We start from the raw sequence: 15,089 nt of genomic DNA, 5'->3' as shown, positions 1-15,089 counted from the left end.
GGCATTTTGCCATAGCAGCCAAAGTTTAATTAGCTGCATAGAAACCATACATATTTCACAAAATTGATTCTGTGAGTTTCAGTTTTACCCACAATTGTTTGATAACCTGACCATTTAACAAATCTAAGTTATTACAATTAATGTCAGAAAAAACTGAATAATTAAATAGTCCCATAAACCTCTGAAGGCATCATTATGTATACCATAGTTACGTATGCCTCAATAACTATCATAGGGCCTGTGGGCACAAACTACAACCTGTCACACAACAGGACATATCTCAGTACTGGAGTAATATATTTGCATTCTGCTACTTGTATTATAAAGCCAATCAATTGCTAAATACCTGCTTAAAGTTTCAAAGCTATTAGCATATTGGTGCAAAAAGTTATGGGCGATTAAAGTTCGAAAAGTAGGCAAATTTTATGTGCTCACATGCCTGCTCTCTTGACTTTCTTATTTTTGTTTATAATGGTTACCATTACTTTTAGACTTCAGAGAACAAACACAGTTTTCTGGTAGGAAATTTAATTCTGGCCTTTTCCTGTTAAATGTTTCTAAATCATTATGAGTGTCTCAGTGATAATAGTTTGCCTCTTTTTGGTTTTGCTGGTGTGAAAAAGCACTCTTTCTCCAGCTAAAGTGCATGAAGAGCAAGCAATATATCAGGTGCAGTATTACAAAATGTTCAAAATCTAACCATAACACATTGGTGCTAAAGATGGAATTTGAGTTTTATATATAAAGAAGTTAATGTACACATATGTAGCTCATCAAATGTAAGCTCAAAAACTAGTACTTGCTATATACTTGCGGAGTATGTCACAAAGCACTCACTATACAGTGAATAGCATATGTGTGTTCTTCATCTATGCTTATTAACTGCCTGGTGTTTAGATTCTTCACACCTGTTCCGCTATCATCTTGCTAACTTAGCTTATTTTCAAGAAATAATGGAAGTTATGCCTTATTTGGGCATCATATGTGGTATCCATGCAGTACAGTAGCTGCCTCTTGTACCCCCTATATACCCTGAATGTGGACACCATGATAATCAGAATATTTGTCTAAGGTCCCATTTCTATTAAACACACATACAATTAAACCTCTGAGATCAGGACAACTTTCGAAGAAAAGAGTATAGTGGGGTCTCAGAATAGTATTGTGAGAGCCTCTAGCTATGTTTTATATAGCTAGAGACCCTCACAATACTATTCTGAAGCCTCTGAGATAAGGATACACACGTATGTATGACTGTGCTACCTCTTAATCAACATTTTTTATGTACAGTAAACAGATCATGACATGCCCTTTGTACTGAAGTTATGTCTGTTCTCACTCACTTCTGCTCGATCACTAGCTGTCTTTACCTTTTGTTATTTTCATTGAAATGGCCATTAAATCAAATTCTTTAAGGTATGTTATTCTCCTACAGTTGCATGCTGCTCCTCTTGGATAAGAATTTTGGTAACCTTACAATTTGGCATGCAAGAGAGAACTTACAATGATATAAAAGTGCTCAACGTACCAGCCATTTTGTGACCAAATTTGCAAGAAAGGTCTTCCACACACCAAATTTTACCACTTTAATGATTCATTTTGAAATAAGTTATTGATTGAAATTTTGTCAGCTATGAGCCATAACATTTAGCATTGGAGGAAGAAAAATTTCAGACACAAAGTTATTCATACAATTGGCAATTGCGTGTGGAAAACATGAATCCAGCCTTTAAGAGCATCCATCATATAAACAAACTTAGACTTAAAAGTCTTTCCTGTTGCCACCTATTTGCTCCACTAACGATTTTCTCTATTGCCATTTATCAACAGCATATATTGGGGTCAGCAATAGCCTGCCATATGTATGTGTGCGGCACACAATGTATTTGGTGCAAATTAGGTTTTATTCATAATAGAGCTCGAGCATGCTGAATGTGTGCATGTATACTGCATATACGTAAGTATACAGCCGATATTCTATGAAATGCAATGGTAGACAGGGACAGTGCTTGGTTTCAACACAGTCAAGCTGTGCAAAGGGTGTAGTGGTACTACAACTGCATCATTCAGAATTAGCTATAAACTAAAAGTATTGGTGTAGCTGAAATTTTAATCATTGCAGCAATTTCTTGATGATTTACTTCACAGTTTGGCTATTTTGTCCGCAGCTTGGCTATTTTGGCATGGATCCCATCATTTACTACTTTACATGTGCTCTATTCAATGCAGAAAGCCAAGCTGATGTTGAAAACAGAACTTAGACAATTTACTTATATCTAAAACCATTTAGTTAATGAGATTACATTAATTTAACTAGCATAAATTTACTTAATCGCTCAGCATAAAAGTAATAGTGAACTTGTTCATTCTAGTCACCTCTGCCAGGTCTGCCTTTTTAAGGAGGTGGTTGCATTAAACATGTTAATGTCACTGTATACATAAATGACAAAATTAGGAGTCTGTTACAATGGTCAGTTTAAATCAGGTGACCTTAGTATACAGTGATCCAGTTGGACAGGTTTCATTGTATAGTTACAGGGGCGGATCTAGGATTTATAAAAGGGGGGGGGGGGGGGGTGGCTAACTCAAGGTACAGTACTAATCTCTTGGGTAGAGGTGTGCAAAGCATGCTGGAACTAGGGGGTCTGGGGGCATGCCCTCCCCAGGAAATTTTTGAAAAATAGATGCTACAATACTGCAATTTGGAGACATTTCCACATAAAATTCATAATATTTTCTGCCTGTAGATATTTCATATACTGCCTTTAGATTATAGGTATGGCTCTCTAAAGCATTTTGCTATGGAAAAGTTTGGGTAGGTACAGACAACCAAGTACATGATGCACCCCTCTCACAATTGCACAACACTGAATAGGTGCATGTTAGAATAATAATGTTGAACGTAGAAAATTTTGAAATTTGAACAATACAAGATTGAATCTGAGAGCATTTTCAATGGAATTGTGTACCTGAATTAAGTATTGCCATATATATTAACTACACAAGTGGATGAATGAAGCCCTTTAAACAGACCAATGCACTTCATTGTATGTATAGGTGCAGGCAGATTTGGAAAAATTCTATAACAGAACCAACTACATGTTTCCAGTGAATGTTCTATTAGAGTAGTTAGCTGACTGCTCTATTAGAGTATCTCGATCTTGTACACCTCCAATGCTGATCCGGGTCCTCGTTGCATAAACTTTAGCATAAATCCACTAATAATGCCTTGGAAAGATGTTTGTAAGGTGGTTTTATGAGTATTTGTATTATTAGTGATCATATAATTATGCTAAGAGAAAATTTCATTATAATACTCAGCATATTGATCAAGTAAAGCCTAAATATGAAGGGGGGGGGGGGGGGGGGCTTCAGCCCCCAAAGCCCCCCCTCCCCCCCTGGATCCGCCCCTGAGTTGAATATTAAAAGTATTGTGCAATCACAAATGCAGTAAATACCTACAGTAAAGCAAACAGGCATAACACGGAATGTAATCAAAAGAATCAAATGAAACTTGGTGTATGACTTTGACTCATGATGCACTGTCTCTATGGCAATTTTGAAGAAATTTGAAAAGAGTGGGTTAACATTTTATTTTCTTTGATAATTTAGCATGGAATGACCAAAATACTAGAAATTCCTGAGTTAATTTCCCAATTTGCCCAATGCTGACGGAGGTCCAGCAGGTGGTTTTGAGTAGTCCATAGTATGGAGAAATATTTTGTGATATAAAATAAACTATAGACCATATTGCAAGGTTCAGGCAGCCAAAAAGCCACTTCTTCTGCCGGACTGTGAACTTTGTACATGTTAATGTACATGTGTTCAGTAAAGAAAGAATACCTCTATTTTGTTCACAAAATGGCTATGTGGAGTTTTTGGCACTCAGTTATTATCACTATTACAATACTCTAAAAGAGATACCGATAAAGGAGATCCCGCATTGCCATGTTGCCAGTTTGACATATTACTCATGGTAGTGAGTCACATGGCCCAGTGAAGCAGAAGTGCACTGTATACAAATTACATTACCACTACACTGAGGATTTTAAAGGACTGAACATCGTGTGAATGTTAAAATGGTACAAATTCAGCCTACCTGTAACCCAATCATTATTACCTCTATCGCTCTGAAACTCTTCATGCCACAACTAACTACCACACAACCAAGAAAATCCATGTTGACTGTGTATTTTGAGATCAAGACAGCTGACGTCAGGGGGAGAACCATTGTTATTAAAACAAGTAAGGTACATAAATAAGTCCTTGGTCACATGCAAGCGCTAAAGCAAGGTTGACGATTAATGGGCTTGGTGTTGAGTACAAAAGTAATTAAGCATGCACTGTTAAAAATAGGGTGTAATCCAATCACCTTTGGGGGAGTTCTAACTGCTGTTTAAATTAAACTCCTTTGAAGGGAGTTGTAGTACTCCCCAGGGGTGCTCTAGGAGCAACTAAAAGGTGTTACAAGGGCATTGTAACACTCCCTAAAGGTGTTCTAGGAATAGCTATAAAGGTGTCACAGTACACTTTAAAGGTGTTCTAGTGCTCTCCATGGTGGCATTTTGTTGAAAAGAAATGTAGGCTTGCCATAGCATTCCAGTAACCTTCATGTTGATTTCAATTTATACTCAATGACTACCAACAACAAAGCACATTAGCAGTACGCAATAATATATTTGCAACACCTTATACTTACCATATAGTTGTTTCCAAGTCACTCTTATAGAAGTTAGCAAACTGTACTTATAACCTAATCTTCAATAGAAGCATCCAATTGTGGGTTTCAATATACCTAGGTGTAGGCAAACACCCTTAGGGTGGCTTAGCTATTATTGGGGAGTAAAATGACATTTGTGGTGTTCAACAACACCCCAAGTGCTACAATACTCCCCTAGGGTGTTGTAAATACCATGGGTGTACATGAACACCTTTACGATGGGTGTACCTGTAACACCTCGTTTTAACAGTGTGTGTACATGTAGATTAATCAGAGAAAAATCAGTCGTGGTTGTGTTTTTTGGTGCCATTATTTTAAGGAAATGGTTACTGAACCCAAAGGTTTTTATTTTCTCGTCTAGTAGTTGCCCGAGCATTTGACTTTAGGGGACATGAAAAGTAGTATTAGCGTTAGGGTTAGGGTCGGGTTCAATAGCCAGTATGGCTTATTGAACCGACTTATCATGCAATTTACTTGTGGTCTAGAATAGACATGACCCAACTCCATCAAAAGACAGAAACTTATGCTCTATTCTAATTATTCATCTATGACTCCAATTGTTACTTTATGGCAAAAGTTTAAGACCCTATATGCAGCTGCAAATAAATCACCCTGTAGAGAATTCAGCTACAAACAAATCACCCTGTAGAAAGATCAGCTAGAAGAAGTTACCTTGTAGAGAGTTCAGCTACAAAGAAACCACCATGTAGAGAGTTCAGCTGCAAACAAATCACCTGTAGAGAGTTCAGCTATAAAAACAAGTCACCCTGTAGAGAGATCAGCTAGAAACAAGTCACCCTGTAGAGAGTTCAGCTAGAAGAAGTCACATTGTAGAGAGTTCAGCTACAAAGAAACTACCATGTAGAGAGTTCAGCTGCAAACAAATCACCCTGTAGAGAACTCAGCTACAAACAAACATGCCCTGTAAAAAGATCAGCTAGAAGAAGTTACCTTGTAGAGAGTTCAGCTACAAAGAAACCACCATGTATAGAGTTCAGCTGCAAACAAATCACCCAGTAGAAAGTTCAGCTCTGAACAGATCACCCTGCTGAGAGTTCAGTTAGAAACAAGTCATCCTGTAGAGAGATCAGCTAGAAGTATCACCTTGTAGAGAGTTTAGCTACAAACAAATCACCTGTAGAGAGTTCAGCTACAAACAAAACACCCTGAGAGAGATCAGCTAGAAGAAGTCACTTTGTAGAGAGTTCAGCTATAAAGAAACCACCATGTAGAGAGTTCAGCTGCAAACAAATCCCCTGTAGAGAGTTCAGCTAGAAACAAGTCACCCTGTAGAGAGATCAGCTAGAAACAAGTCACCCTGTAGAGAGTTCAGCTAGAAGAAGTCACATTGTAGAGAGTTCAGCTACAAAGAAACTACCATGTAGAGAGTTCAGCTGCAAACAAATCACCCTGTAGAGAACTCAATTACAAACAAATCGCCCTGTAGATAGATCAGCTAGAAGAAGTTACCTTGTAGGGAGTTCAGCTACGAACAGATCACCCTGTAGAGAGTTCAGCTACAAACAAATCATCCTGTAGAGAGTTCAGTTACAAAGAAACCACCATGTAGAGAGTTCAGCTGCAAAAAAATCAATCACTCTGTAGAGAGTTCAGCTACAAACAAATCACCCTGTAGAGAGTTCAGCTACAAAGAAATCATCATGTAGAGAGTTCAGCTGCAAACAAATCATCCTGTAGAGAGTTCAGCTATGAAAAGATCACCCTGTAGAGAGTTCAGCTAGAAGAAGTCACCTTTTAGAGAGTTCAGCTACAAAGCAACCACCATGTAGAGAGTTCAGCTGCAAACAAATCACCCTGTAGAGAATTCAGCTACAAACAAATCGCCCTGTAGAGAGACCAGCTAGAAACAAGTCACCCTGTAGACAGATCAGCTAGAAGAAGTTACCTTGTAGAGAGTTCAGCTGCAAACAAATCACCCTGTAGAGAATTCAACTACAAACAGATAACCCTGCAGAGAGTTCTGCTAGAGTCAAGTCACCCTGTAGAGAGAATTCTGTAAAGAGTTCATCTATGTACAAGCAAATCACCCTGTAGAGAGTTCAGCTACATTTCAATTCACCCAGTAGAGAGATCAGCTGCAAATTATCCTGTGGGGATTAACTGACATGTAATAAATATATGCATCATATATATAATTTGTACATTTACTGATAAAATAAAATCAGAATGAGTTAAAGTATTTATAAAATCTACTTCATCTTTTTCTTTTTCCTGTGGTAAAGAAAAATATATAGGTTAAAAAGCCCCAAAGCTGGCCATAGGCCGGCTTTGGGGTATACAAATACAAAAAGAAGTGTAATCTAATCAAAAACAGCCAAGCTGTAAAAAAAAGGAGTGCGGCCCTTGAAAAGGCTATGGTGAAAAAAGATGTGAAATCCAAAATGGCGGCCAAGAAATGGCTGTGATGGTAGGTTAATGGTAAAAATTTTAATAACGACAATTCAGGTGAATTTTGTGCCAATTAATCACGTGATGCAACAGATATGATTTACAATGGTTCAGCATTAATGTGATTCAATTCAATTATTCAATTATTAGCTTTATAGTGCAATGTTACAGGTGTACATGGTTGCACAACAATAAAAGTGAGTTCGTATACAATTGCACTATATATAAAGGTAATCTGGTAAGTACCAGATCCCATAACTTAAATTAAGTACTTATCATTGCTGATATAATTACAATTAGCTGCTAAATGTATCAAAGTTGGGTGGCTTGGGATGTTTGGAGCAGATGCTACAAGGACATGTAAAATGGAAACTATGCTGGTTGTCTGGATCGAAGTTTCTCATAAAATGCTGCCATAGGATTTTAGTTAGTTGAACTTTAATGGTAACAAAGGGTTGAGTTAGGCCAATTACTGGTAAGCTGTTGAAAGTTCGAGGAAGTCTGTTGAAGTAGAAGTTTCTTTGTTGATTAGATGACGTAAAAACATGTTCAAGTTTGTTACTGGATGAAGACGTAGTAGAATGATGACAGAATTTGATGAAGGTCCGGATGTTGAAATGATCAGATGGATTTTGAATTGATGTGACTTTCAAGAGTAGTACAGAGGAGCGCCAGTGGGCAAGAAGCTACCGGAGAGCTCCAGGGCTGTGATATTTGGTGGGATTTTTAGTTTTTTAAAAATTCTGCCTCTGAAAGGGGGGGTTCGTCCGAACCATCTGAACCCCCCTGCCTACGCTCTTGGGATCAGTTATGGTTTTCAATACATTCAACATACTTGATATTACAATAAAGTATTACTCGTGCAGTTATTATATTGTACCCTGTGCCTTTGTTAAATTGATGTACTGATGGGGGAACAAAACTCAGGGCATAGAATTGTTAATATGGGACTGAATTTGACAAAACAAGGCTTCCACGCACATCCAATTCTCTAACTGTAACTTGACTACTCAGTACGCTATCAACCTAAATGCTTCAAACACCTTTAGTGAAATCAGTAACAGGCCAAAATTGAAACTAATAGCATACCCCTACATTAATTTATGGTGCTTCAAAGGCATAAAACTGAATGTGTGTGGAAGCCTGCATGGTTTGTTGTTGATTTGGTCACATATGACCACAGAGCATAGGATTTAAATATCAACAGTGATCATTTTCTGAACAGAAACAGTGAACCCTAGGCCTTCCTGTATAGATAGGAGTAGGTCAGGAAGCATAGGCGGATCTGGGGGGCCAAGGGGAGCTTTTCCTCCTGGCTCCTCTGTTTTCCCCTGGGACTTACAAGACTGTATTGGCACCAGAAATAGAAATCATGCATTCACACTGTATTCAGAAGTACAGAAAGTTAACAAGCAAATAGAAGATAACAGTTATAAATGCACTTTACAATTACAAACTGTACACTGTGAAGAAAATGAGACAAACAAGTTTGAATTTTTGTGCTAAAGATCAAGATACTCTAATAGAGCAGTCACTACTCTAATAGAACAGTCACAATTCTAATGTCATAACTGACAATTTTTGGAAATTATTACATTGCTATCTTATGTTTAGTACACTTTACCATCAAACAGGGTTTATCTATCTAACCAATTATATATGCTTTGCAAAAAATGCATTTTGTTAACTAAATAGCCTCCAAATTCAAACCTATATATAGGAGGCCTCATTTAAATTTTTTCTCAGCAGACATCAAACTAGAGTCTTAGAAAGTGTATGCCCTTCATTCATCCAGCTATACCAGACATAAATCTGCCTATGTCAGGAAGTGCTTCTCTTGTCTGTTATTAATTTTTCCTACAACAATGTTGCAATTAAGTAAGCTTAACAAGGAGAAGACAGTGGCAAAGCCAGCCCTTTAGGGATGGGTGGGCACACTCACCCACACATTTCAACCCATGCAACTAACTAGCACAAAATGCAAGTCCATCCTTAGTGGACTCTAGGTACATTTGGTTTAAACACTGTTTCAAAAGTGCATAAATGTATCTAGTTAGCGAATAATATGCTACGCTGCTGTTCCTGTAGCTAGTCTAATGCTAATTATATAGAAGCTAGAAATGAAAACTAACTTATTACATTGCTCTCTTTTTAGCTCATCTGCGCTTGTACGCAGCTCATTCTACTCCAGCCTGACTCTTAAAACAGTCATAGCTATGGCTTAATTCAGTCATCACTGAATCTTTTATCTCAATGCAACCGACTTGTCTAACACAGTAACACCAGAGAACTTGATTTTCATTCATCACTTTAGGTCCCACCCATGGATACACCACTGGGAGAAGATGATTGTGTACAGACCTAGGATTGTGAACATACAATAACAACTTACAAGTAAACAATCTGCCCTTGATAAGTACTAATAGATACTAATTAACTAAATATCATTCCAGCAATACTATTTGATTATATAAAAGATAGAACATAGTATTATTTTTTAGTTACTGGTGCACTTTATAGCTGTGTTGCTGTTTATTGGTTGTATGTACATAGATACTCATTAATTTGCAAAGATATTATGATTGGTGACATCTAGTAACTACTTCAATAGGAATGGCAATGGGAATGGGCCTAAAGACAGTTTTTATAATCTCAGGACTATAATTATTATATTAAGCAATGCCTTGGAGTGTTTTGTATGTTGGATATCTCCACTGTTGTAAGGCTGAATGGTAGCCATACAATGGCTAAACTGAAATTGTACGTTGGTTACAATTATGCTTGCTTTTTATTTTCGATATACAATAACAGGTTGTTGACGTCTTAGTGTTGAGACTTGAGCACGCAACAGAATCATTATTAATATTGTTTTCATTGGTAGTGTTATTATGAACTTTTGCATCATTTTATTAGCTACCACTCTTACACATACAAAATTACGAACACACACAGACATTGCTGACACTTTCAAAGAATTCCTTTTCCCGTGCATTGCTTCTCTATAATTACTCGGTCATTCAGACTTCCTGTACCTGACTACTGCAAAGGATTTTTTTGCTCTAACTAGCTATATAGTCCCCCTACCAATTCCCTTTAACGCGGAAATGGAGTTGGCATTATAGCTACTTTCAAACGATTATTAGCTAATTAAATACAGACCTCACCACTTAGCTACAGGTAGCTAACTCACTACTGTATGAAAGGTCATAGTATAAAACAATTATGTTACTATGATTTCACCAGCAGCAGCTAGCCGGACGTGACTCATTGTAACATCGAAATTCCTCTAAATTTCGTTCAATCTTAGCATTGAATTCTTCCTTCTCTGGCTGTTGTCATTAAGAGGAGACAGGCAAAAGCGCAGACAAGGCTAAAACCTGAAGAAGGCTGCAGAGGCAAAGGTCCGAAGCTCTCGTCCAGCAATCTCTGAAATGCTACCAAACCGTAAAATTCCGTAAAATGACACAGGTGTGTCGTGCAGTCCAAGAAGCCGGGCACGAAAATGCAATTATCACGCTTTCGTGACTTAAAAAAAAAACCACCCCTCCGTGACTCCGTGCGCTTACGAAACACGACGTTGTTTGCTGTGCAGTAGCGTATCTACAGCAGGGCTTTGTAGGGCCTAGGCCCTACTAAATTTGGCTAGTGCCCTACCAAACTGAAGAAGAAGAGACGAAACCCTTGACGAAACCCACAATCACCAGGTCGCTGTTTGTGATATTGATTATTAAATTTTATTACTGCAAAAAAATTTCATCCAAATTGGTATGTAGACTCCCCTTCTTGGCGGGCACTTAGGATCACTGAGCTACATATATGTGAAAATCACGTTTTCTTTCTTCCTGTCAATGTACTCACGGTGTGGCGCGCCGGCTTCTTGGGCCGCACACTACCGTGCGTCTTGATCCTTGAAAAATTTAGACCTCCATATATTACATAATCATGGGCGAGCAGATGGGATTGTTTGCAAATCCGCGAAATTTTTATTTTTACATTGCTCAACCTCGAAAATTCTACCCCTCAGGTGATACGGAAATTTTTTTTCACCCACGATTTTACAATTTTATGACGTCACCGCATGGATCGTAGTGAAAAGAGCAAGGAAAAGAGATTCAATTTAAAAGATTAACACGAGCTCTAGTCAGATGGAACCGTTATCTCGTAAGTACTATAGTGTACAACATGATGCCCAATGATGCCGCACTATAGACTGACTCATAGCCGCAGGGAAGTGGTTTATTACTGAACTGAAAGTTTTATTTTTGCGAATGGTTGTATGAAGGTGAGTTCGAGGCGAGCTAGGGTTGAAGCGAGCAAAACAGACTCGCCTTGAGCTCACCAAAAGCTTCTGACCTTTACACAGACAGTGAAAGACATCATTATGCTTAAAAGGCGAGCCTCGTGTGTGTATGTTGTCTTTCTGTGTGTGGGGAGTACCTTTGCAGGCTATAGCCTTCTGTGTACCCACGTCTTTTGACAAAAATTGATAATCTATCTATCTAGCTCGGGGGCCCGCTAATCTTTAAAGGGTTAGAGTCGGTTTCAGCCTTGGTCACAAGTTCTTCAGTCTTCATCTCTTCTTACTATAGACAGGTTACATCTAGAGTGACATTTATAAGATAGTGGGGAAGGTGGATAGCTAACAGTGGGTAGCACACTGGCCTAACACACTGGTAGCCCAGGGTTTGACCCCCAGGTGTTTTTTTTTTTTTTTCGATTTAGCAACCTAAGTTTTACTGTTGGTTCAATAGTCTGATACGTTATTGAACTGACTTTTAGTTTAGAATCCACTGCCATTATTTCAATCCCAGTGCGTGGGAGGGTCAAAGTTCTGCGCTGATTAACAACTGTCATACAAAGTGTCTCTGCTGCTGTTGTACTATCTACTACAGTGCAAACATTTAGCTATGAGGTTATTTATTAATACTTTACAGGACTATTATTGCAGCAACAACTTTGAGCAATCACTGTACCTTTTTAAAATAGCTAAAAAGTCTTTACAAACTTTGCATACAAATATATAGGTTCTGATTCAGATCAGTAACAGTGAAATGGGTGAGGGTTTTAAGACAAGTAAGAATTTCTTACAAAGTATGGTATATAGTTGGCCATTTCCATGAAGCGTATAATATATTGGCTTTGGTATCCAAAAGAATATTTGTCAGTGTTCACCACTGACTCTTGTTTTAAACTTTAATTTGTTCTACACTGTATGTAGAATTACCATACTACTATAATTAATTCTGTTTTGTTTTGCTACCCAATGCATAATAATGCAGTATAGCTACACAAATTCCATTGCATTTATACACAGACACTTAATGTTATTGTATATTAATCTTAAGTGTACTAATAGGGAAGAGTCATCCTGAGCTAAAGCAACTTAAACGCACTATGCGTTGTGATAAAACAGGGATTATAACTAAGTGGTACGATCTTGGTTTGGAGCTGTTAGATAGCAACACTTCCCTACTTGACTCAATAAAAGATAGTAATCAGAATGAAGCTGACAAGTGTTGTACTGAAATGTTCAAGGAGTGGTTAGCACGCAAACCAGATGCTAGCTGGGATGAGTTAATTACGTCACTCAATAATATTAAGATGAATACTGCAGCAAGGAACATCCTAGAAATGATAAGTAATGGTATGTCAATATGTTAAAATATTGTCATGAGTGCTGTACTGATAATAAAGTAGAATGCACATGGCCAAGATGCTAATAAGACATACAGTATAGCAGGAGTTCATAATATATATCTATACTGAGGAGAGTATCCTACTCTCATATACCCGTGTAGAAGGGCATGTCATGAAGTTATGACATAACAACAAGATGTTGTGGTTTGTGACATACGAGCAGCCACAAAAGTGCAATAATTGTTAGCACCATTTCACACTCACGACGCTCAGGATAGCTGTATTCACAAATGGCTTAGCAAGAAATGCCTACGAAGCGGTCTTAACCCATGAAGGAAAGATTGTAGTTTGGTGAGAAACGCTTAGAGCTGGAGTTAATTTGGTTGCTAACGACGTTGTTAGGCACGGGTTCAATCAATACCATGTTCAACTAATGACATCATTAATTAAACAAAGATAAACGGGCGAACTCGGAAGTGTTACATCATAACTTCACGATACGCCCTTCCACAGGGGTATATTAGAGTAGGATACTCTCCTCAGTATATATATTATGAATTAACTCTTGAGTATAAAGGCCAAGTGATGAAAGCTTTTTCGTATATCATACAGTATGGTAGTTCTGTATAGTGGTGATCAAGGTTTAGGCGTTTTGAGCCAAAAATGTCACCCAAAATTTAAACCAGTCTCATTTTTCCTTCATAACAACTTGGTAGCACCTCTGCAGCCAATTCAATTACTATGGAAATAGTGTGCATGATTCTCATTGTAGATAGCCAGCTGTACTGAAGCCATCATGCATTAATGTTACCAAGAATCAACACCTACATGGTAGTGGAAAAAGAAATGGGACACAAAGGAGGACAAAGTTAAGTCCATGATACATGCACCCGTAGGGTTGTTGCAGTTGGCAAAAAAACACATCTTGGGTGGTAAAGCAATACCAAGCAGTGAAACATTCAAGCTGGCAGCCTTATCCATTGTGGAGTTATGCTTGAGTAGAGGTATCAGTCAGTCAGGCAGGCAAGCATCAGGCAGTTGACAGTTAAATAACAAGTTTAACATTTCACAAAACTTTGCAAAGGTTTAGGATTGCTGTGAATACATTTTTGGCATTGATTACACCAAACCAATACCTCTCACATTCTGTTACTCATGTGTAATACTGCATAACGTGGAATGGCTACATTGCTTTCCAGTAAATTGTATAGTCTTGCATAGCGAGAAGATGTTTTTCATCTTTTGTATTGGGTTGAGAAGAAATTCAATGCAACTTTAAATGAGAAAAAGGAGTTGGTTGCATGAAGGTAGTTGAGGCACACATTTAGTTGCAATTTCAGTTACTGGATTGATTGCAAACGCACTAATTATTTTCTTCGTTATGTATAACAGGTAGAAAAAAGCTGAAAGCAAAGAAAGAATGGCACCAGACTCATTATAACATTATTGAGCAGTTGAACAAATGCCCAGACATTTTTTTACTAATTATTGCAATTCTGCTTTAATGAAGTATGCGATGGTTCGCCAGTAAAAGTAAACAAACAAGTGAAAGAATTTTACATTTGTGTAGCCGGATCACAGAAATAAAAAAGGGAGGTCATCTATACCTGCAGCTACAGTGTACTAGTGCACTAGTGGACATTATATTTACTTCAGTTCTATTGCAGGCTGTATATGACTGAAGTAGGAATTAAATGTGCACTTACCAGACAAGACACTTATGCCTGTTGTATAACTACAGGCTGTATTATGTGTACTCATCAAGTGCATTGGTTGCCATGTTACAACTATATGGGATACAACTGCCCATAAGGAATATTATTTGCCATGCTACAGCTTCATCGAAATGCAGCTAGAAATATCAGACCTTTTGAAGTATGCTGCACCACTATGAACATGTTTCACATTGTATATAAACCTATTGTGACCGGATCTGTGAAAACAGGACACAATCGCATTTTCTTCGAATTCTTGTTTATTAAATATTTATAATCTACTTAGCCAAGTGTACCCACTGGCAAAGTTTCAGCTTCATTTGCCAATAACTTTGGGAGTTACAGCCCTACAAAGTAGCAACAACAGAAAAATCGATTTGTACAGCAAGTATAGAGAAAATAAATTACAAGTGCTTACAAAAGCCATTGTAAATTACCAACAGATTGAGATACGGAGCTAAACTTTTCACCATCGTGTTCGCTATGAACAGGGGAATCAATTACATGGGTAAATGTTTTCTTTACTCGCCCTTCTTCACCGCACACAAAGGCAAAATTCGTGAAGAAAAATCGATCGCGTATGATTGCTTCGACATGACATAAACAAA

General features: G+C 37.8%; 1 protein-coding gene across 1 annotated transcript in view; it reads left to right on the top strand.

The window, feature by feature from the left end:
- The first annotated feature begins 11,188 nt into the window (after nt 1–11,188).
- The window catches only part of LOC136254216 (uncharacterized), a 30,698-nt gene continuing 26,797 nt past the window's right edge, over nt 11,189–15,089 (top strand). The window contains exons 1-2 of the mRNA XM_066046884.1: nt 11,189–11,290; nt 12,486–12,773. Coding sequence (XP_065902956.1) covers nt 11,275–11,290; nt 12,486–12,773 — 304 coding nt within the window. The 5' untranslated portion in view covers nt 11,189–11,274. The remainder of the gene's footprint in view (nt 11,291–12,485; nt 12,774–15,089) is intronic.

The sequence above is a fragment of the Dysidea avara genome, chromosome 4, assembly GCF_963678975.1.
Source record: "Dysidea avara chromosome 4, odDysAvar1.4, whole genome shotgun sequence".
NCBI classification, from domain to species: domain Eukaryota; kingdom Metazoa; phylum Porifera; class Demospongiae; order Dictyoceratida; family Dysideidae; genus Dysidea; species Dysidea avara.
This window is presented reverse-complemented; position numbering and strand designations above follow the sequence as displayed.